Source organism: Pocillopora verrucosa, chromosome 3 (genome assembly GCF_036669915.1).
Source record: "Pocillopora verrucosa isolate sample1 chromosome 3, ASM3666991v2, whole genome shotgun sequence".
NCBI classification, from domain to species: domain Eukaryota; kingdom Metazoa; phylum Cnidaria; class Anthozoa; order Scleractinia; family Pocilloporidae; genus Pocillopora; species Pocillopora verrucosa.
Window position 1 is genome coordinate 7543577 of NC_089314.1, and position 24676 is coordinate 7568252.

At 37.4% G+C, this 24676-nt stretch overlaps 3 protein-coding genes across 4 annotated transcripts; 2 read left to right on the top strand and 1 right to left on the bottom strand.

The window, feature by feature from the left end:
• Nucleotides 1-49: 49 nt before the first annotated feature.
• On the bottom strand, nt 50-7306 carry LOC131777269 (osmotic avoidance abnormal protein 3). Of its 2 annotated transcripts, none has more exons than XM_059093535.2 (5): nt 6987-7306; nt 4690-5581; nt 3725-3962; nt 3306-3634; nt 50-2401 (listed from the first exon to the last, which is right to left on the bottom strand). In XM_059093535.2, the coding sequence occupies exons 2-5, from the start codon at nt 5575-5577 to the stop codon at nt 1223-1225; spliced, it is 2634 nt and encodes an 877-aa protein (XP_058949518.2). In that variant the 5' UTR covers nt 5578-5581; nt 6987-7306; the 3' UTR covers nt 50-1222. The 2 variants fall into 2 exon arrangements, with proteins under 2 accessions (XP_058949518.2, XP_058949517.2); XM_059093534.2 differs by having other exon boundaries at nt 3306-3637.
• A 1106-nt stretch (nt 7307-8412) lies between these two features.
• LOC131777266 (isocitrate dehydrogenase [NADP] cytoplasmic) lies at nt 8413-20579 on the top strand. The gene is made up of 12 exons (XM_059093529.2): nt 8413-8910; nt 9108-9147; nt 10854-10960; nt 11903-11989; nt 13292-13452; nt 14066-14212; nt 14720-14787; nt 15145-15213; nt 17151-17302; nt 17588-17728; nt 18090-18140; nt 19049-20579. Exons 1-12 carry the CDS (start codon nt 8895-8897, stop codon nt 19255-19257), a joined length of 1248 nt encoding a protein of 415 aa, XP_058949512.1. The 5' UTR covers nt 8413-8894; the 3' UTR covers nt 19258-20579.
• Nucleotides 20580-22633: 2054 nt separating this feature from the next.
• On the top strand, nt 22634-24275 carry LOC131777270 (tetraspanin-14-like). Its single transcript, XM_059093536.2, has one exon. The coding sequence runs from the start codon at nt 22663-22665 to the stop codon at nt 23764-23766; it is 1104 nt and encodes a 367-aa protein (XP_058949519.2). The 5' UTR covers nt 22634-22662; the 3' UTR covers nt 23767-24275.
• The last annotated feature ends 401 nt before the right edge of the window (nt 24276-24676 follow it).

Genomic DNA, 24676 nt, shown 5'->3' on the forward strand with positions numbered 1-24676 from the left:
TTGATTATTAAACGAAAAAAAAAACATATCCTCAAAGAAGGTATTCCTCTTCCACACTTTGTTTTTATTTGCAAAATACACCGAGCTACACAATGATTCTTGCGAAGCCTTTTCCCTAGAAATGGTAAATGTACACGATATAGAACTTTGAAATCTCTAACACACGGTCACCGAGAGTTTCAGGCTGGACAGTCTGTTGAATATTCAATATACATTACAACTTTGACAAAGTGTCGATTTACCCTAAATAGTCGCTATGTAAGTAGTCAATATCGCTCTTAAATCACAGAAACCATTCCCTTCCTCTGTACAACAGATACCACTGTATAGCTGTTTTAATCTACAGACCTATTTTTGTTTACAACGTCATTGGTATTTCTTACGAGTATCTCTACTGCGTGTACACATATATAAATGTGAACCTTTGACATGAATATCATTTTCACGGAAAATGAGCTTTCAGCTCCGAACTTCGAACTGTCATGTAAAGGAAGTCTTTGTAAATATTTAATTGACATCTCAATCGCATCACGCCACTCCGACTTAGCGCGTTTACGTAAGAGTCGCCATGACGACAGACAAATCTAGTCTAAAACTTCATAGAATACGTTATTTCTCAGGCTGAAGTTTCCTACAATTTCTTGTCAAAATAACAATAAGAGACTTAACTTATATGACCCATTTACAAGTTCAGCCATTACTGAATGAAGTTACTATCTATAGTAAATTTTAAAAGTTGTGCAAAACTAACCCTCGATCAATTTACAAGTAAAGTCAGTGAACATTATCTAACTACGAGCACTTCAACAAATACTAAGGAATATTAGGGTGGATCTCGTTTCATGGTCGCTTCCTAAGAAATTTTTCAGTTCCTGATTTCCAGGATTCTGTGAAAGCTGCCTCGAGCGCTTTCGCACAAAAGCACGTTTAAGACCTGATACATAGCTCTGTGTATGTCTGTCGTTAGCTTCTCACGCGTGTTTTTTTTCCTAGACGGCTCTCCTAGGGTCTACTCATCGATGTTTGCCTGACACTCCAACAAAGAGAAGTCAAATCGCACAACGATATTAAGAGGTTTTGGTCAAACTTTTAAACCTCCGCCGAATGTGACAGTTCTGCTGAAGAACTACAAGGAATCAAATTATATAGCAAATATATTTGCCCCTAAAACGGTGATTACATTCGGAGATTAACAGTTTGGATAGCACACTAATTAGATTAATCACCAGTCGTCCTTTCTTTTCTCGTCCACATTTTTATGTTTCTTTTTCTTTTTCTCCTTTTCCCCAGGCATGTGTAGTGATTCTAGTCTAACCGGTCTTCCCATGGCGGGCATCCCTCCCACGGCGGGCATCCCTCCCACACTTCCACCGATTCCCTGGGGTGCCCCATTGTTTAAGTTTCCGCTGGATCCTCCGGCCCCAAGGAATCCGAGCTGAGGGCGGGACCCCCCTGAGGGAGGTGATTCTCGTCTGTCGAATCGTTCAAACCGGGTATTCTCAGCCAAAAGGCGGTCAGCTCTCTTAGGTTTAAAATAACTCGATGCGTAGTCTTCATGAGAGCTCCGCGAAAGATGTTTCAGAAAGAGATCTTCACTTGGCTCCTCAGGGTATCCCCCCACGTGTCCGTTGACAGCTTGGCTTTGACTGTTCATCTGGGGTCTATTAATGGGGGACTTCCGGCCTCGGGCGGGGGTGCCCGCACCCGGCATAATCCCAGGGGTTGGAAGAGTCGTCTTCGTAATGACGAGTTCAGGGATTTTCCATTTTCCTAATTCGTCGTTCCAAGAGCTCTCCGAGCGAATCCTGTCAATGTTGTAATAGTTACAGTCGCGGCGAATGCACGGCTGGATTTTATCTAAAATCTGTTGCTGGAGCTTAATCATTTGCTCTTGTTTACGAATCGTTTCCAAGTAATCTTCACGATCACGTTCGAATTCAGTTTGCAGATCGTCGATCTCTGCCTGCGCAGACTTTAATTTCCCTTCCATCTCATTGATGACATTGTTCTTGGCTTTTATTTCATCCTGTAAATTATCGTAAACCTTCACCATTATGCCATCATCTTCCATCTTCTTGACTGCCTTGGCAAGTTTTTCTCTTTGTGACAGAGCATAGTTTTTCCTAGCCTTTCTTTTCTCCTTTAACTTCTGGTCATTTTTTCTCTCGCCACCCACAAATTTTTCTTGAAGTTCTTGCAATCTTTTGACCAATACATCGTTTGGAAGGCCTTGACTTAAAAAGCGTAAGTCTTCCAGTCCGGGTATTATGTTCTTTACCTCCTGGATACCTTTGATAGCCTTGTCTTGAACTGCCTGAAACGCACTCTGATGGTGGCCCGAGTCCTGTATGCCCTGTAAGGGTCCTGTTATCACATCCAATTCTGTGTTTGGACGCTGATCCTGGCAGGAATTAGTGGAAATAAAGGTTTAATTCAAATGTCATGTTCGTCTGTCATCGTAAAACACGTGTTGATGCTGGATAGACAGTTGGAAGGACTCACAGTAAACAGACATAAGAAAGACTGAAAGACAGGATAGACAGACTGAGAATAGACAGACAGAAGGACAGACAGACAGATGGACAAAGATTTGACAGACAAACTAGCAGAGAAAATCAGACACACGCAGTGAACAGAGGCAGACTCACTGACAGACAGAGAATAGACCGACACATGCAGACAGAAAAACAAAATGTGGAAGAGGAATACCTTCTTTGAGGATATGAGTATTTTTTTTAAGGTTCAACAATCAATAGATATCACAACAACTTCAGAAATAGGGCAGGCAGAGAAAGAATACACAGACAGACAGAAAGACAGACTGAGAATCAACAGACAGATAAACAGACACAGTGGGCAGACATGCAAGATAGACAGAAATAGGATGAACACACACAAATGAAAAAATACAGTAGACAAACAGAAAGACACATCAACAAACAAAAACACTTATGTGGATGGAAAACAAGCAAAGGGAAAACAGACAGGGCTGAGAACTCAGCTAACTATCTGGCAAAAACCTCTTGCAGGAACAAAGGGTAACATTTGTCCCACCAACCAGTATAACATTGCACACCCTGTACAGTGCATTAAAATCACATTATCAGGCAGATGAGGATGCATGCATCCAAGAACATGATATTATTTTTCAATCAATGGACCAGGTGAAGAAGTGTGATGGTCATCAGCTCTTGAAAGAGCATGGTGACCACCATTAATCAGGACATTACATTTCTGTCAACAGTAAACCAAACTAAAGCCACCCCACTGTTTGGTAGCCCTCATAAGTAACTATAAATACTCACCATCTCATTTGCCGAGGCAATCATACTGATAGCACCCTCTTCCTGTTGGCCACCTATCCCCATCCCTCCTGGGGTGACTGATGTCAAAGCAGTCTTGCTGCTGTATTGTTCCTCAACATTGTGTACCTTGTTGTTGAAATCATTTTGTAGTTGTTCCATTTCTTCTTGAAGCTTCTGTTTGGACATAAGTTCTGCTTCATAAGATGACTTCATCTCAGCCAGCTTTGCCTCATACTCTTTCCTGAGATTTTCAGTTTCCCTGGCCACAACGGCAGTGTGATCCTGTGGTGGTGCAGCTATATGACGGGCAGGAACAGAGGGCTGGCCTCCTGCTAAAGTTCATACACAAGAGGTTATATACTTACATTAGATATAAACTGTTATGGCAACATTCAAAGTCAACTTTAAATTGTCCTTACCTGTTGCAAAATCAGTTGGAATTTCCATCTGCCCCATCAACATTGCTTTAAGTTTCTGGATTTCCTCTTGGTATTCCCTAAGAAGTGCATCTTTCGGATCTTCATTGATCTTAGGTTTATTCTTAATATTCTTTGCACGATTTGCATAGCGCAAGGTACTCAGAGTTTCGTCGTAGTTGTTGTCTGCAGGACTTAGACAGGCAACCATCAATGTCTTGGTGTTTCCACCCAAGGAATCCTAAAAAGGTCAAAACATTTTTCTCTATCAATGATTCCATTAGGTTTGACCATTGATGAAATGACCTTGCACAAAGGGATTTTAAATAACTAACATGAATTTTGCAGGAGACACAGTCACTAAGTGGACTCCATATCAACAGATTCCCAGTTAACCCTTTAACTCCCAAGATCTGATTGTTAATTCTCCCCTCTAGCTGTTTCACATTTCCTTGTAAATCAATTACAAGAATTTGGTGTTGGAGAGAAACAACAACTTGTACATGATAAATTTGAGTATTCTCATTACCTGTGTGGTGGATAATGTATTGATTTTACAGGGAGAATTTACATGTTAATCACTTCTGGGAGGCAAAGGGGTAAGCCCTATTCAGAGTTATATTGATGCATCCATGTGTATGACACTTGATTCTCCAAGTGCTTCCCTCCACTTGGGAGCATGAATAATTAGATACCAGCCAACTGGTGATTATTTCCAAATGCAAATGAGGCCACCCATCAAGTAGAATTGGCAATATTCTCACTTTATACTTCAGAAAAAAAACATAATGAGGCACATGTGTGCTACTGGGGTTGCAAAGGAAAAGTTGCCTTTCACATTCCCTAAAACTTTTTAAAGTGTAGAGCACACTCATCAAAGTCTAGAGCTTTCCAATATATTCTAAGATCAAAAGAACTCTGCTCAGAAGATAGACACTTTCGCTTGACAGAAATCACAATATACTTACCTGAAGCAGTCTGGTTAACTTGGAATCCCGATATGGAATGTGGGTTGACTTTCCGTCAACCAAAGCAGATATAACATTTCCCAAAGCTGAAAGTGACAGATTAATCTTTGTGGCTTCCTTCAGCCGGTCTCCTGTAGCGCCAGTTTTAGATTGTCTCTCACTCCCAGCCAAGTCAACAAGGTTGAGTTTACCAGCTCTAATGTGGTCTCCCTTCTCATCAGCTGTCTCCATAATCTCTATGTTTATGGTGAAAATTGAATGGGATCTTGACGAATCGGCATTCATTAGAGTAGCACCTACTGAACGGTTCTTACTTCCAAGGTCCATAACCTTCTCCATTTCAGGCACACTATTCACAGGGTTCATGGTAAGATCCTTGACATAAACGCCTCTATCAGGATGTTCCTTAAGTTCCAGCTTTGTTTTATGGTCCTTTCCAAGAAGATCCCTGATTTCTTCATTGTAAATCTCCAAATAAGAGGCATGAACTAAGAACTTGGTATTCTCTGCAACTTGAATGCTGTCAAAAATATGTTCAAATGCACGTGGGATTACACCTCTTTGAGTGGGAGGGTCAGTTATACCTTGCATACTGAATGACTTTCCGCATCCTGTCTGACCATAGGCAAACACAGTACCATTGTATCCCTCTAACACTCCGTCGACCAGTGGGAAACAGATGTCATTGTATATGGTCTCAGTAGTAGAGTCGATATAGTATGCACCATCAAACGTAAAAGTTTTTGGTGGCTGTGTCTTATCTCCAGGTTTGCTTAAAGCACACTGCCCTGTAGAGGAATCCATCTGAACCACAACCTCACAATTCAAGTCCTTTTCACGTCGGTTGAGAGGCCGACAACGAACAATCACCTTGACTGCTTCAGCCATGATTCTTGTCGAATAAGAAATAAGAATGAGAAGTTTTGTTAAATAAGCCAGTGAGATTCATATATTGTGTAATACTATGGTAGATATAAATGCTATGGTTCAAAATTTTCCTTGGCTTAGAATGAATCTTTTTCAAACTGCTCTAGTTTGATTTTTGTTTTTCTATGTGTCATACTATCTCAGGAACTGCAAAGGCTACAGAATTGTGCCGCACATATCATACCCTTCTCTAATTATGATAGTTACACTAATGAGGTTTTAAGTAATTCAAATTAAAATAAACTTAATATCATTGACAGGCCATAAGTAAAGCAATTATGAAGAAGAACACCATAACCAAGAAGACTCCAATCTACTTGAGTTCTCACTTTTGTCTGCATGATGAAGTCCTAACATACAATCTCAGAAATGCTGGATGCTAAAGGTATCTATTCCTCAACCTCCAACTAATCATTGTAAACAAAGTTTTAGGTATAGGGGAGCTGTGTTATGGAATAAAGGTAAAAGAATCAAACTCTCTCAATGAATTAAAAATGAAATTGAAAAACAACACTTTCCAAAGCCAGATTAATCAGCACTATCTTACATACTGTACATCAACATCCTTGTAGAGCAGGTTTACTGATTTTATAACAAATAGTTAGCCTTTCATTTGTTAGTTTGTTCAGGGTTTTTAATTCTCTAAGAAATTGTACCTGAAATGAAAACACCGTGTTTAAATAAAGTTTAAAAAATAAAAATTTTAGCATTGAAGTTTGCACTGGTCAGCTGAAAGGTTAATGAAATGTGACAACAAACAGGAAACCCAATTTCTTAGTGTGAAATAAAAATTAAATTTTAGCATCTTTTACCACCATTGAAAATGGTCATATACAAATCGAGGACCCTATTTATAAATGGGATAATACTTCAGGTGATAACTCAGCACACATTTACCTATGGGGCTGAAGTTAAAAGCCCGCCCTTGAGTACATGATGTGTGTTCAAACTTAAGTTGCACAAACTGGTATAACACCTGTCACACAATCGTTCCCAGGGAAGATCCATATATTCGACCTGCTGTACCTCAATTTTAAACCAAGTCAAATATGATTAATAATTTAGCTCGACCTTCATGGATATTTCCTCGATAGAAATTAGTAGCAAAGCTTATTTGTGTAAGTTCATACTATTTGGTTTGGAGCAAAAATTGGTATCATTCCCTTTATTCGCGAAAAAATTGCATCCTTGAATTGACTAGTTCAAAAGTTCGCTCTATATCGAAGAGTAAAACAACTAACGAAGAAAATTGACATTACATCAAGCGTGAAAACAATGGTATCATGGAAACCGTGGAAAAATTAATGACACGAAGATCTTAATTGAGGTGGTGAGACTTCCTTTTAAGTTTAGGGCTTTATTTATCTTACCTTTAGTTGGAATCAACTGCACGACTTCTGAGGTTTTTCGAGGAATTTACTTTCTGTTGTGCCACCACGCTAAGGGCTAAATCTGTAAAAAGCTGAAAAACTCATCTTCGGATCTCAACGAACCGCATCATGCTGTGCGCATAACTATCTTCGGGAAAACCTTGCGAACAAAAAAAACGACCGATCTTGGTTTACATCATCACATATACAGAATGTGGCTGTATTTTCACAACACTGCTCTTATAAAAGCGTTTGATGGGGAAATATTAGCAAATCACAGCTGAATTTAGGGTATAGTCTCTGTATGTGACCGCCATCTTCCTCAGTAATGACGTTTTAGCCTTATTTGGAGTCAGATTGTGTTAGATACTACCATGACAACCGTTTCCTCGGAGTAGGTACGCAGCACATGCAAAGTGCTGCTCAAAGCAATTCTCTGAAACAAATCCGAAAGTAGCATCCTGTCTTAAAAATGCGCTTGAAGAGGTAAGGTCTTTTGAATTCTAAGGCCTTTGCGATAAAACAGAAGCCAACAGCTGTAGCTCCTCGTAAAACTTAGAAATAATCTGATCATTGTTTTCCTTAATCGAATATTACCCCTTTGATATAACCTGCCCAGTTCAGCCAATTATTCTTGTTATCATTATTTTATTATTATTATATCATTATAGTTATTTCTATCAACTCTTTGGTTGTGAGGAGTGCTCGCTTTGTAAATCTCTCCTTATGTTTAATACAAAGTCAAGGATTCAGGTTTAGAGAATAAAAAAGACTCCTTGGTAACAAAGGAATACGATCTCGATAATTCTGGTCACTAGATTGCCATGACAAGCGAACAGGTTAATTTTCTCTTTGTTTGTTTGCTTTTTTTCGCTTTCAAGAAGTGCAAATAAATCTGAAATATTGTCTTAAATTTGTTTACCTTTTCAACCTCGGGATGACCAATAAGTAAGTTCTCCTTTCATCATCCGGGCAGAAGAAAAGGAAACATCATCTCGGTAGTATTGCTTGATTTACTGACAAATTATTAGAGTCCATTAAGTTACAGGATATTTATGGCAGACAGTAAAGATAATTGATGTTGAGGTCCTAGAAGTAAGAGGCTCGTTATAAAATTTTCCTCTCGCTGAAGTGATTTCGAAATCGAAAAGAAAACAAAGCTCAGACAATGCAAAAGACCACTAGAAAAAAACAAAACAAAATATAAATCATCATAATAGTTAAAATAACCATAACGAAAAAAAAAGAAACACATAATCATCTTTGAAAGGAAATCCCGAATACGTCATTATTTATTTATTGTTTCTGTTTTTTTTTGTTTTGTTTTGTTTTGTTTTTTTTAAGGAAGGGGCGTCTCCTGACTCGAACTTAGTTACTAGCAGCTGTGAAATCTATCCACTATTTTGGAGGGCTTAGCTTCTGTTATCACTGCAAATTGGACGCTCGGAACACGCCAAGACTCTGGCTTGAAGCAGAATGAAACTACCTATAACGAAAGTGTTCGAAGCGCTGTCCGGTCTTGCCAGCACAATTTGTCAAACAAAAAGCGTTTGAATAATTAACATGCATCAGAACGTTGCATTCTGATTCCTCGACATGCGACAGAAGTGGTAATTCAGAGCGTTCTAAATTCTTACATTTTGAGTTATCACGACAAATCAGTCTCTCTTGTTCGGTTCTAGTATTAGCGAGGCTTGGCCTAATCCAAACAGCAAGCCAAACAATATTGAGCTCTTCCTTATAAGATCTTCGACTTCAACACACGCAAGGTTGCACGGGAAAATCGTTGTGAAACATAAATACTTTGAGTGACGTTCACCTGAGTACATTTCGTAATTTATTGCAAGAGTGTCTGGAGTAAGCCGTCAACTGATAGTAAAAGCTCCGTTTCGTTCTGTTTAACACAGTATGGCGAAGATACAAGGTATTAGCGAAACGATCCTTTCTTAAATTAAATTAATAGATTTTTGAGCTGCTATAGCAATTTATTTTATAGTCTAACAATTCTCGTTTCGATGGCGTTTCTGTGAGTATGAAAACTATGTGAGCTTTTATGTCATCGCATTGTTCTTAAGTCGAACAGGGAGAATTACAAATCGGTTTCATTTCTTGTCATTCCAGCTGGTCCAGTGGTCGAAATGAAAGGAGACGAGATGACGCGGTATGTAGATATTAATTTCAAGGGATTGAGGGACAAAGTTCACTTAAAATTGCTGTTGTCTTCGAATAACATCATACTTGCAAGGGTCAAATTTAAAAGAAATGTACATTTAAATGTGCTTTGACTTTTTAGCTAAGATCTGTAGGATTTTTTTTCACAGAAATTGTCATTCATCAGACGATGAATTAAAAATATTGGACTGAAATTGCCGATTTTGTACATATTACATGCTGATTTAACTCGCGTGGACGAACCAACTGTGTGTGACAATGGCTGGGAGTGTCAGTTTTCGCTGACTAATTTTGAAATTTGTTTCGTGACAAGATTGTGAAGGCCATGCCCTGACGAGACGTTTATTTCACCATCTCATTTGGTAGTGAAAACATACCTTGATTTTTTTTTTATTTATGTGCAATATTGCTTTTTAAAGTTAGTTTATTTTTCGGTGTACACCGTTAAAAATTTGTTTATAAATACGTCCGAAGATAGATTAAAGTTACTGCCAAACGAATATATCATTTAAGCCGAGACAAAAATTTCCAACCCGGAATATTAATAACGGAGGAAATCGCTGATGCAACTGTGTATTGGAAATTCCTCTATAGTTTGATCTTCAGATACTGAGCTCAGTAGCTGTAATTATAGCGAGACTGAACCAATTGCTGTAACAATTTATTGTTATTTATATATTGGACATGTTAAGAAGTGCAATATTAAAAATATCCTAATAGTGGGAAGAGTGGTGTTTAAATTACTACCCATCTACCACAATTTTGTGGTAGATGGAAGAGTGGTGTATAAATTACTACCCATCTACCACAATTTTGTGGTAGATGGGTAGTTGTAATTTGAAAGACATGGTAACCTCATAATTTGCACATGGGCTTGAGAGTGAAAGATCTGCAAGGGTTTCAGGTCTTGGTTTCAATAACTTTAAATTTTTAATAACCAGCCAGCAATGTTATAATAGGGGGCTGTGCCTGAAAAGGGGTAGTGAGGCATAACCCAGACACTAGTGCCTATGCTTGCGGGTCAAAAAGATGGCTGTCAGAGGACTCACATGCAGCTGCTAGTAACTGTTTTTTTAAACCCTAATGGTTGATGTTTGCATAGAATCATTTTGTTGCATTTGTGGGCAGAATACTCCACTCTTGCGGTTCTTATTCCCAATGTGACCTCAGTTATGCAAAGGTTAGATAGCCCTATCCACTGGATAGAGATTGATCCCTTGGATAGTGTTATACAGCCCTTGAACACAAGGTCAGGAATATGTCATGCTTTTGAGATGTGAGATGTGAGATGTTCTCATATTCTAACGAACTATTTGCATGTCAAAGAATTTCCCAATCTAATAATGTACATGAAAAAATTATAGCTGAAAATAAGTGCATTCTCATGTAACATGAGTGCAAAGTTAGTTATAACACAAGAGCAAAGTTGTAACACAAATGCAATTTACAAACAATGCACGCACACTTTCAAAAATTTGTTTGTCTTGACTTTCTGTGATGTTTTTTCATCTGGCATTTTGGTGCGTGAAGCACTTCTAAATTGTTCAAAAACTACAAATTGCACTTGTCCTATGAGCTCATTTAATTTTGTTGTCTTGGAAAAATTTACTTGTGCCTAGTAACTGCAAATTGCACTTGAAATCATGTGATTGCTTATATAAATACCACCTGACTTTATTTTCCCTTTTCTTTAAGGATTATTTGGGAACTCATTAAAGATAAACTAATATTTCCATATGTGGAGTTAGATGTGAAGTCTTATGACCTTTCCATTGAGAACAGGGATGAAACAGATGACAAAGGTATATTATTTCATTTTATTGAAGTTTACACTTCTCAATCTATCAGAACATGCATGTTTTAGGTAAAAGTTTTTCTCATGTCAAAATATCTTGGACTAGCCAAATTTTTTAGTGTCCTTTGTTTTAAATACCAAATTATTCAAAATTTTGGATTAAAAAAGAAACAAAAATTTGAGTCACAGCAAAAATTTGTTATAGGGTTTTTATGAACCCATCAGCTCCTAGAAATAATGGACATTTTGAATCATGCATTATTCACAAACAGGGAATGGTTAGATTGAATCTGTTATTTAGAGGGTGTTAAGATCAAACCCCAGAAGTACAAAAATTAAAAATATATTTGATTTTTAATTATAACATAGCTAGTAAATTTGTGTAATCAAATTTAATTGCACAAGTGTGCTTCATATTCCTATTGTGCACACTCATGATGTCAGCAAACAAATCCCTCAAGAAAAAAAATTTTCCATCAGGTTGAAAATGTTATAAAACAATTGGTTCATACATCAGCTGTGCGTTCATCGAGATATGAAGCACTTGGGAAGTTTGGAGAGCACTCAAGAAGCTAGAGTTGCTCTCGGCTATGCCTCGAGCAACTCTTATGCATCTTTTGTGCTCTCCAAAATTCCCACATGCTTCATATCTTGATGAACGCATGCTGATGTATGAATCAATTGTTAATTAATGTTTAAGCTATACAGACATTATAATACAGACATTGTAGTCCATACATTTATTTTTATTTTTATTTTTAATCAATGTTTGCCAAATTTGACACCATCAATTTATACACCTATACCTCTATATGTAGACATAGTTAGACATACTTCCACATGCACCAGTTTCCCCCTTCCTGCTCTATTAAAAAAAATTGTAACTTAATTTATTTAACAATCTGAAATTATGAAATTTTATCTTATGAAGTGAAGCTTTTCTCCTCAGTCACTGTTGAAGCTGCAGAGGCAGTAAGAAAATACAGTGTAGGAATAAAGTGTGCCACCATCACTCCAGATGAGAAACGAGTGGAAGGTGGGTAGCCTTGATCAGAGCATACTACACCCTTAGAGTTAATTAGTTGGGACATGTCTTTTTAACGCTACTTGTGTTCCTTTCTTGCCTCTCTTTCCTGTACCATGTTGTCAATTTTCAGTTTGTATATGGTACTTTAGTGACCAACTTTGAGAGGGGCCAGCAACTTTCACAAGAAATGAGTCTGGAAGTGTGCAATTTTATTGGATTGCAATTTTTCACTCAGTTCAGTTAAGATGGATTAAAAAGATTCTATAGCTGTTTAATTTTGAGTTCTTATTTTGTATTATCATGCCAGTTGTTTGAAACATATAAGTACCTAATAGTTATTTTTTATTTATCTTCTGTAACCCTTTTGCTCCCAAGAATTTTTAGTACTGTTATTCTCCTCGCAGTCTGCAACACAATTTTTAAGAGTTTAGTTCAGAGAATTTGATATTGGGTCAACAAATAATCCCCTAATTGATATTTTCCCTTTTTCTCATCGCATGTTTGCTGGATACTGTATTGATATTGTAACAAGAGATTCTGTCTTGGTCACTCACAGAAGCTAAAGGGTTAAAAGCACATGCTGGGATGACTGTGGCATGGTGTTTTGTTCTAATGGAAGGCATGACAGAAGGAACAATATATTAGCAATTTATACAATCTGGAAATTTATGGAACTGTACTCTAATTCTATGGTAACAGTTAAAAATAACAGCTGCAGCTGTTAGACCAGAAGGTCATGAGCCCCAGCTGATAATACCATTTTCATACTTTTTTAATGGTAATAATTCTGCTATCCCCCATTGTTGTTGATGCTTTATCACCGCCTTCATCTATTTATCATCATCATTATTATCATCATCATCATCATTATTATCATCATCATCATCATTATTATAATTGGGATAAACCACACAAGTGAAGAGTAATTTTCACTCAGGCTAATTGGCTAGTTCAAAAGTGATTAGTAAGTTAACTATTAACCTCTGAGTAGTGGATGAGACAAGTCATGTGTGTTGATAGTTTAACTTCCAACAATTTTTGGTAAATTGACGCAATAAACTAATTTTTTTGGGTTTTGTGTGGTATATACTAAAACAATTTTTCACATTGGAGTCAGTGAAAGGGGTGGATATTTAGCTTGCTGCTTTGCAGTTAGTGAATATCCACTACTATTCGCCTCCACTTGGTGAAAAAAATTGTTAATTATTGCATTTTTTTATTGTTATTATTATTATTAACAGTAATTATTTCATCAAAGTAAACTCAATCGAAAGTAAGTGGCACTCATCTTGTTGATAATTTGACTTTCAGAGTTTAATTTGAAGAAAATGTGGAAATCTCCTAATGGGACAATTCGAAACATTCTTGGTGGAACTGTCTTCAGAGAAGCAATAATTTGCAAAAACATTCCAAGGTTGGTTCCTGGCTGGATGAAGTCAATAATCATTGGTCGCCATGCTCATGCTGATCAGGTATTGATGCTCTAAAAATGTAAATGAGATAAAAAAATTATTAATCAGTAGATTCCATCAATTCATGGCATGTTTATTGTTTTGGGATGTTGTAAGTGGCCTTAACCTTTTCACTCTCAAAATATCATGTTAGTAATTTTTGTTAATGTTTGCCATACAATTCTTGTGGTGTTAATTCAGAGAACTTGACACTGGATCAACTAATAATTTCTAACTGATATGTTTCTATATTTTTGTCACTTGTCTGCTTGATTTTGTATTGATTAATTGTGAGGACAAATTCTGCCTTGGTCACACAAAGTAAAAGGCTTTGAAGTGGCATTGATTATCAAATTACCAGCTAGACCAAGTATGTTATTGATTCCACTGGTCTTCATATTAACATAATTTTATGGTAAACTGAAAAGAACATTCATTCATGAAAAAAAATGTGGTTTTCAGTAGCAATAACAAAGTGATTTGGTGAACAAAGGTAACAAACTTAGGGAATGACTGAGCTTTCAGTAATAAAGTTGTCAACAGGATTAACAACTTGGTACTTACTGATATATGTTATACAGATGATTTAAAATTTTATTCCAAATTAATTAAATGCATGTTTCTTCCTTCCCAGTACAAAGCAACAGACTTTGTTGTCCCAGGTAAGGGTAAAGTGGAGATGATATACACTCCTGCTGATGGTGGAGAACCAGTGAAATATGTTGTACATGAATTTTCTGATGGTGGTGGAGTTGCAATGGGGATGTTCAACACTGATGAGGTAAACATGTAACATAGGATAAAACTGAGTTAATAATTGGAAAAGAATGTTATTATAATTTTCTTAGCATTGATTTATACACAATTTGATCTCAGCCATCCTCAGCAGTGTTAACCCTTTATGCCCTGACATCAGTTTGCAGGCTCTCCTTGCTGTTTTCCATGAGTTTGTGATCATTTTGTTTATTCTCATGACCTTAGTGTTTGATTCAAGGGTGGTACTGTTGGGAGAAATTTGATTCTTATCACACTAAGGGGTTAAAAGGTTAACCAAATTAAAGATTGTGTGGTCCTGTCAGTATACATTTATTAAATAGATAATAATAAACGTAAGATTTTTAACCATTATAGGAGTTGGCAAATTATTTACAGTTGGTTATTTTATCAACAGTCATTACTGTCAAACCAGATTTGCTGTTCTCATTTGAGGATTTATTGAGTTATTTCTAATTTGGTGCTATCAGTAGAAGACAAAATATCTAAGTATTAATCATCTGTTTATCCTCAGTCCATTAAGAACTTTGCCCACAGTTCTTTTCAATATGCACTTGAGAAGGAGTATCCATTATACATGAGGTAAAAGTATGATAAAAAATTCTAAATTTCCTGAAGTTGCAATAGTTTACATAATTTTGCTATATTATAATTCAATTTTTAACTTAAAGTTCATGTTTTCATTTTTTGAATGAATGGAAGTTATCATCGTTAATGATAATTTTTTTGTAATAGTGATCTTTGTAACTAAAATAGATGTAACGATTATCTGCAATAATTCAATACAGCCAGTTACTGGTTGGTACCTTTAAACTTGTTACTGCTCAGTGTGTCTACAAAAAGTTCTGGTTTTTTTGTTTGTTTGTTTTGTTTTGTTTTTTGCTCTTAAACTTCATTGAAAGACATCTTCTTGATTGTGGTTTTTCTCTTTTTTTAAAGCACAAAAAATACAATTCTCAAAAAGTATGATGGTAGATTCAAGGATATTTTCCAAGAAATCTATGAAAAGTAAGTCATATTCAACATCTTCCCTTAATTTTATCATTAGATGCAGTCAAACTCCTATTTGGTAGCCACTTTTGTAAGTCCAAAAGTGCCTTTTGAAAAACATCTCCATTGAGGGACCAGGGTGTCATTTTCAGTGGCCTAGCAGTTTGTGTCCTAGATTGTGAATCAAGAGATTCAAGCTTGAGCTAAAGTACCCATATTTCTTTTTAACCACGGCCTGGCTAGCTCATGTTGTAGAGTGCTGGACTGCCATGTGGGAGGTCAAGTGTCCAAGCCTTAGACCGGACCAACACTCAGGGTCTTAAAATAACTGAGAAGAATGTACTACCTTTGCTACGATATCTGCAAATGGTTAGACATTCTAGTCTTATCAGATAAGAACAAAGAACAGTAAGCCCTGTCCCCTGCATCCTTTCTGCACTGGTTAGCATGGGACATTAGAGGACCCACAGACTTAACACAAAGATTAGGGAAGGTAGCTCCAGGTGTTGTGGTCTGGCCTTGATTCTGAAATCGAGAGCATCTGCAAAATTTTCCTTCAATAATTTCAAACTGCGCAATGCAGTCTAGTTAAAGCCCTCCCCAAAGTGGTGTAAAGGGCCTTAAGCTAATGGATATGGTGCTATAGAAATCCTCAATTATAAGTATTATTATTATTATTTATTCTCTAAAGACCCTTAAGTTCGTAGTCTCACAGGCCCAATCATTCAAGATTTAGATGTTGATACTTTTGAAATTTAACCTGTAAAGACATCAAGAAGCAAAACAGAATAAATTGGTTTTTGAGCAAAAACATGGATTAGTACCTGTTTAAAGCAATGAGTAGCCATGGGTAACCTGTGGGAAACTTCTTGAAGTACCCTGTACCCTCTTAATGCAATGTTGCTTTCAGAAAGTCCAATTTTTGTGTTACCGGCATCAACAAGGAGGAAATGAGATATTTTTCAATAATTGTGACTTAGATTGTTACATCCAGCCTGTAACTTTGGTCATGAAAGTATGATAAACATTTTTTAGTAGTTAAGGGGCACTTAGCTCCAAGAATAAACCTCAAGAGACTTCTTCCTCTGAAATGGTTACCTTAGTCATTCAGACAATATCTTTCTCATTACAATTATTCCATTGATGACTGTAACTGTCTGAAAGAGATAGCAAATAAAATTTAAAAATGTCTGTAATCAACCCCACATTGTGTGGTGTTATTGGCATTCATTTATTTTATATAAAACCTGCTATAAACATTTGCAGTACCCTTTCTGTATGATGCATTATGTATATCAATTTTTGACCAAGCCATACTTCCTTTTATCCCTTTGATAAGGGAAGCAGCTAACTAAAAGGGTATGACTTTCAAATTTGAGACTAATCATAACCATTACAGTTTCCTTAGATTTAATTGGTGCATTATATGTAGGTGCTTTGTTTTTTGCTAATCATTCTGTACAGTTGTAATCAGACAGTGTAATCAGGAAGTGGGCTGTAAGGTGACACCTGTAATCTGACAGTTGAAGCAGCCAATCATACTTAGTCCTTTCAGCCATATCCACCAATCACAGAATTGATCACAATAACCATAGCAACAACCACATATCCTGAAAAAACTGTGGAACTTCCAAAACTGAGGAAGTTTTTACTTAGACATTGATTCTACAGCATATATTTGGCCTAAATGTATTATTTGTTGTTTTTGGAAATTCTAATGGCTATGATTAATTGGTATCAGGATTTTGTGTCATCCAATTCTGTCTCTAATCACACTCGTGATTGACAACTTGGACACCCACTTTGCGATCATCCCATTTTGTTTATCACTCTATGAATACATACTGAATAGGACTCCACTTGGTCCTATAAGCATTATAAATTGTTATGATACATCCAGTTCTTTACTGTACCTGCATGCGTTTAATCATGCTGCCATGTTCATATTTAATCAGGGACTACAAAAAGAAGTTTGAAGAAAAGAACTTGTGGTATGAGCACAGGTTGATTGATGACATGGTAGCTTATGCTCTCAAGTCTGAAGGTGGCTTCATGTGGGCATGTAAAAATTATGATGGGGATGTACAGTCAGATTCTGTTGCTCAAGGTAGGATGTGTGCCTGAAGAAACGGCTTCATTTTGTACAATTTATATTTTGTTAACTCTGTGTAGATAAATTCTAAGGCACCCATGTTGGCCATTAGTCTGACTAAAGTGCCATTCATTCCTGCCAGTCAGCTAGCCAACCAGTCAGTGATAAGTTTAGGCAAAACTCATTTTTGCTGACTTGTTTAATAAATATTATACTCAGTATGGCAGTGTTTAGACCCTTTCCTGTAAATTAATCAGAGTGTAGCTGTTTAACTTTAAGAATTGATTGTGCGCATTGCAGGATTCGGTTCACTCGGTATGATGACCAGTGTTCTGGTGTGTCCTGATGGAAAAACAGTTGAAGCTGAAGCTGCCCATGGAACAGTGACGAGACATTACCGTATGCATCAGCAAGGGAAAGAGACTTCTACGAATCCAGTTGGTAAGATTGTTCAGCAATTCTCACCTGGAGGTTATGATGTTGGAATAGTCAGGCAATTTTACTAGACTGTATCTGGTTCATACTGACCATACTTTGCATAGCTCTGTGATTGGTTAAGAAAACTGTCGTCACTACCTCGACTCTCAACCAATCAGAAGCAAAAATTAAACCAGTCGCAACTAGGTCACCTGTGTTTTCCCGCTTTTGAGGCTGTTTAAGTTGTAGTTGATATGAGATCCCAATATTCTTTGAAATTGTGAGAACCTTTTTTCTAACTTTTGATACTACCTTCCCTATTAACTACAGCCACTTCTTACGTGTTTCTGTTACACTTGGTGATTCATTATCTTTTATCCTTTAGCCTCCATCTTTGCATGGACAAGAGGATTGCTTCATAGAGCTAAGCTAGATGGTGAGTGAATTTTTATAAAATAAGCTGAAAACAGGAGCAGATTAGGTGTGAAAACGGCTTGGAAAATGGCATGTTTTGATCTGAAATAGGGTCCGCTTTAAAAAGACCAGACGGCACAACTCTACTAAGATTTGCGAGGAGGTCTTGGAGCAGAAGGAAAACGGGGGGTGGGAGGGGGGGCTGTAACTGGTTGCGGAGTTGTGTACTTTAGCACAGCAGTCAATCGTCTGCGCGTTTGTTAGATATAATCGATTTTTAAGTATCTTAGAGGCGACCCGACATTGTGCTTTCAGACTGGAAACCCTACGAACTAGAAAGTCAAGTTGTTTTAAAAGCGTAAAACTTTTTTGAGAAAGCTCAAAACAAAAGGGTAAACCAGTAGAACACCTGTTATTTAATAAAATTTGTGTCATATTGATAATGAATAACGATGATAACCAGCTTAATCTAATGAGGGTAAAAACACGTAAAAACTGATGAACCAGTCGCCCTCTAAGAGTCTCAAATTTTTCTTTTCCCTTCTGCACGAGACCGGTTTTTCCAACTGTCTTCCTATAACCCTTTAACCCTTAAGAGTGACTAGCATGTAATTTCTCCCAACGATATCGCCTTTGAATCAAACATTAAGGTAAGGAGAATAAAGGAAATCGTCACTATCAAAGGGAGCTCTTGATTTTTAAACAAATTCTCCTTGTCAGCAGTTTAGGAAATGTATAGAGAACAGTTTGGAGAATATATCTAAAGATGTTAGGGTGTAAAGGGTTACCAAATTTGCGTGGGAAAATAGCCCCGACAGCCTTGGGCAGCCCAAATTTGCCCGTTTACCCGTTCGCGCTGTGTTGTATGCTATATGCGATTTTACCAGGTAGCTTTTCATTTACGAAAAAAATTATTTTTAAATTTATCAGGTAATGACAATCTTGCCAACTTCTGCCACACTTTGGAGGAGACCTGCATCGCAACAATTGAAGCTGGTCACATGACCAAGGACCTTGCCGGGTGCATAAGGGGATTGCCAAACGTTCAGCGGTCGGACTATCTAAATACTTTTGAATTTCTTGATAAGATAGCTGAAAATCTAGCCGTTAAATTGAAGCAGTCGCCGAGCCATTTGTAACTAGTAAAAGCTATTTCAAAGTAGGCGAAGTTTGGCTTCCTTCATTCAAGCAATATTATGATATGCAAGGATTTTTTTCAGGCAAAGCCAAGTAAAGTATGGTAGTGTTGCAGCAGGTGATCCTTTTACTTACAAATATAAGCCCCCTTTATTTTGGAATGTTACAAAATTTTATTTTAAGCTCAGATAATTTTATCTTTAATTAGAAATTTCAAAAGGTCACCTCTTTCGTTTTCACAGAGACGGGTTCATGGACGATTTCTTTGTCCCAGTCTCTTTGCAAATAAGTATCGTCTTCCCTTACTTTTCCACAATTTCCTCATTACTTTGCCGCCTTTCGGCAAGATGATAGTGTAAAATGGCGGCAAACTTTGAGTAGCTTTTTCAATGTAACCATTTAATTTTGCTAGTGCTAACGTCGTCGACATGCAGCAGTTTAGGTTAGGTAATTTTACTTGCCCTCGTGTTAGGTGAAAAAAGGTCAAAGCGACAATTTATTTAAATCAAATAATTTTTTATGTAATGAAAAAATACTACAAAATTACTAGAAATTTTGAATGTTCGAAGTGAAGATGTGTTAACTAAATGAATTTTCATCGATTTGGGTTATATTCGATTTTATATCTGACCACGAAGATGAAATGGTGACAATCAATTTCTTGATGGTAATTTTCAGTTGATTATACAGTCATTTAACACATACGTGATGTGAATCCGTGAAGCTGTGGATAGGCTCAGAAAATTGGAATGTAACCGGGCACGAAAATCAATTAGAATCCGTAAAATTCTTGATTTTAAAGCAGAAGGACATATTTACTGTTTTGTCTAGTAAGTACTTGCTGTTGCACCAATAAGGTAGTCACTTTCATTGTAGCATATGTCTACCCAATTTATATGTTTATCAGCTTTAGCATTGAAGTATGGAACGCTGGAGTACTGGAAGAGGGTAGTTGAAAGAAGCATTCGTAATGAATGGCGCGGAGCGAAAAGACCAAGAGGAACTCTTGCTTATCGGTTCGCTCTCCGCCCTCGCTTATTGGCTTACCATCCTGAAACAGGAATCAGGGCTGTGCACGGGCTAAGACAAGTCGATTTCACCGGATCGTATGCATAAATTTAAACCAGTCTGAAGTTGAGTTATGTCCCGCGAAGCGAGTTATCGTTGTGATTTGCGTTATGTTTACACGTCAACGGCGTAAATAGATGGTTAGTACTTGTTGCTGTATCTTAGCATGATTTTTTTAGTTTTTCAGGCTCTTAATACGACATTTTAAAACGACCATACTTTGTCTCGTGCACAATAAAGATCATACTTATGTTAACTTTTTGTGATCCTTTGTCTTTGTGCTGTGAATGCTTGCTCATCGTTACAAGAGATTTTTACTTTGGGAGGTCTTCCCCTAGGTTCCCCTCTGTTCGTTGCGCACTCTACAGCGGTACGCATTTCTTTTTTCATCGTGTGCGCCGCGGTTATTATGAGCTGCAGCGCTTTACCTTTCAATTTTGAAATTATTCAAAGAGTGATTCTACATCCAGTAATGATACAGATAATTTTTTAAGGAAAAGCCTTTGTTCCTCTATGACACAAGAAAAGGATTCTCGGATACAAGAGCGAAAGAAAGTAGTGAACGCAATCAACAGGGACTTTGGAGAAACGGTTGCCTCGCTTTCCAACTTGCTTTGTTGTTTCCCGTTCGCCTTTTTCTGTTTATGGCGAGAGGGGTCTAACGTTTTCCCTTTCTCCCTAGGTAATACGAAGCGGATGCTGTGATCTGATTGGCTATCTAAATTAGGCCACTCATGCCCGCTCGAAATTGCCCGCTTTGATCCCGTGCAAGAAAAACATTGCGTTGAGCGAACTTACAAACTTCGTAAATTTTGGACAGTGTCGGCGATGGAGTCGCAAAAAACGGCTAAAGGTAGTCAGAACAGAGAAGAAATAAACGACTCTTGTGGGTTTATTGCCCTACAAACACAGTTGTCTTTCTTTCCCGGCTCCCGAAATAAATGGTCATTCTTGATTCTTAATAAAGCGAAATATTTTTGCTGTATAATGACCCTTTTTCAGCCAAGCTTGTTCGATCAAGATGGCTGGATATTAGCCTCGTTCTTTTTATAGTTTTAAAGGACCTCGCCCTCGTCTCGGTCCCTAAAAGCGCAAAAAAAGGAACTCGGCCAATATCCAGCCATCTATACTTCACGCTTTGTCAATAACGCATATAGTCATGGAGTGAATTAATGAAGAACTGTCAAAGCGACCGAATTATAGTGAGAAAGAGAGAATGGGGCGTGAGGAGATAGATAGATAGATAGATAGATAGTTTAATCTCAAATGCATTTGCAGCCCGAGGGCTGAATTACACATTTTTACAATCCAAGAAATTTAAAATTTAAAATTCAAAAACCTAATTACACGTCTTATTATACCAGCAATTTACAATATAATAACATAATAGTAAATTAAATAAAATACATTAGCTATAAATGTAAACTAATTAAAATAAGTTTAAATTAATTAAAAGTATCTACATTATCATTATCATTATTATTACTATAATTATCACGCGTGCCGTAACAAAAATAAAGGATATCGTATCGATAAAAATCTAGCCATTAAACCTCCTTGCCATAGCAAATATAAAAGTGTTCATCGTTCTCGAAGTGCGAAGGCGTGGCATATTAAATTGGCGCTTATTTTTGAAGTTATAGCTGGGTTTATGTATGGGTGGAAGAAGCGCCTTTAACTTGTGGCTAGGGTTGTCTAAGATACCTTTAAAAAGCTTCTGACATAGAAATTCGTAATGTTCTAAGATGGGTCGTATTCCTAAATCTTGAGCAACCGCGCAATCACCCGCAGTTATAATGGAAATTGACCGTTTCTCAATACGTAAAAGCTCATTCTTCAGATATTGTGGAAGCGCATTATAGAAGACAGGTATCGCGTACTCTGTTACAGATCTTACAACTGATGTGTAGAAAAGTACTAGGTCTTGTAAGGGAACCCTGGCTCTCTTTAGTTGCACTAAAAAATACAACCTCTTACTGGCCTTTTTGATTACTTCTGATATATGACTGTTCCAGGTCAAGTCGCTAGCTATATTAAGGCTATAAGGCTGAGGAAGGGGGGATCCTGAAGTTATCGTGTGTTTCAAGCTCACTAGACTAAGTGGTCAGTCTAATTCCCCGCGTTGGCATTTGGGGAAGAAACCAAATAAATGGTGAGAGTGGTTTTAGTTATTCTTGTGTTTCTCTCTCACGTCAATGAATCAAAGTGTGTGGCAATTGCTTGTAGAAGTACTGAAGAAAACTGAAGCCTAATCACTCTGAATTATACATTCAACCACGTGGCTATGACCTAAATGCAAATTGAGTGAAAAAAAAATATCTTAATTCCTCATCAACAACATGGCTGTCAAAGATGATAACGAGAAGGTACGAGCTGAGAGGATGGTTTCTTACCACTTTTATTTGCAAAGCGAAGAGGACGATTTTGGTGGATTTTTACCAGTCGAAACTAGTATTGATGAGTTGTACCCTCCCGTGTGTCAGAGCTGTAACAGGGACGAGTGTTGCGTGTTTGGATATTTGATAATATTATTTCTTTTCGGCGGAGCAGCCGCGGGAGTCGGTTTGTTTGTATTCGTTTGGGAATTTTCACAGAATACAAATGAGAGAATTTTCTTGGAGTTATTAACACCTATACTTGGCCTTGTCTTAACGGTTTTCGCCGGAGCAATGTGGGTTTTAGCCACGATCGGCTGTGTTGGCACGATTAAACAAAGCACTAAAGTTCTTCACATGATAACAATAGCTTTTAAAGTTCTTTTGTTGCTCGAGGTAGCCTTGTCTTTCCTAGCGTTTTATTATCAAGTTCAAGTCAAAGCAGAGACATGTAAATGGGCTGAGTGGATGTCGTTTATTCGCCATTATCACGAAGATCCTAATCTACGAACCACCATGGATTCAATTCAAACACGTCTTGGATGTTGTGGTTTCAATAGTTACAAAGATTGGGATGAAAACGTTTTGTTTTCCTGCTCTTCCACACGTCTGAAAACCTGTCCTCTTCCAGTGTCGTGCTGTAATAACACTGTGAAAAAAATTAAATGTGGGTACGAAATAGAAAACGATCCCGACGGCGAAATCATCAAAATACAGCCACAAAAATCAGTTTTCACGGAAGGCTGTTTGATAAATATTCAAAACTGGTATAAATACAATCTGATACTTATTTCAACGAGCGCCGTTTTATTGGTGGTAGTACAGGCAATTCTTATTTTCGCAATTAGCCGCCTCGTTCGTCGAATTAAAGACGAAAACATGGGAGAATGTTCTGAACCGTCAGGTGAGGAAGAATTAATCCCCTTGCGCGCAGATAACTTACAGGAAAGCATCATTATAGTACGTGATGAACGAGTTACAGCTGAAAGGATTCACAGCCTGAAGGCTGTCTTGAAAACCATAATTCGCTGGAGTGCAAACGATTCCACAAGAGAAGAAAACATTTAAAACAATTGGTCACGGCTGATGCATTTTGAAATAACTAGTGATAATTTGATTTTCACAATTCAATGTAATTTAGTTGAAGAAAACAAAGTCTAAAAAAAATTCAGGCTTCGACGGGATTCAGAGCTGTGTCTTCCAAATATAAGTTATGCGCTTACTCGGCCGCCTGAGCTACGTACGAAGCCGCATTTTAGGAACGAGGTAATACGTTCCCTTTAAAGGAATAAAGGGGGTTACAAAATTGGTTTCAGCTACTGATGATGTAAATTAGCCGCCATAAAGAGTTTCTAAAGCTGACTTCTAGAGCGTAAGCCCTTCGTCCGCGCGAACACCACAACAAAAATTGTCTCACCACACGCAAATGAGGCTCCGTAGCTGGGTTGGAAGTCGCACTTGGCTTGTAACAGGTAGAACAGGTTAAATTCATGTCAATAACTGAAATTTTCACCCTTTTTTTCTGCAAATATTCTAATTCCAATAAAGTTATGAGGATCGGTTTGTCGCTTGTGACCTCATTCCCATGTCAATACATAATTCAATTCAGTCATATACCGGCATCGTCTTGGAAACTTAACTCAAAATTTCAAGCTGGTCATTTATAATTTCTGTTTATCTATTCCACACAAAACGATCCTTAAGTTAAGTTCAACTACAGCTATGTACAACGTGGATAGTCAAATGAAAACAAAATTACTCTGTTCTTCGTGATACCATTGAATTCATTTCAAGCAGAAAACGGCGGTTACAAATACCGTTATAGCAGAAGACTGGATCTTCCATTCATTCACAACTGCTTTCAAAAGAATCATCCCATTTCGATCCCATTGTTTCTCGCCTACATCCACTCGCAGAGCTACCGTTACCCTACGTCTGTGAAAAATGCCACAAGTGTTCAGTTACACATTTAGTTTAT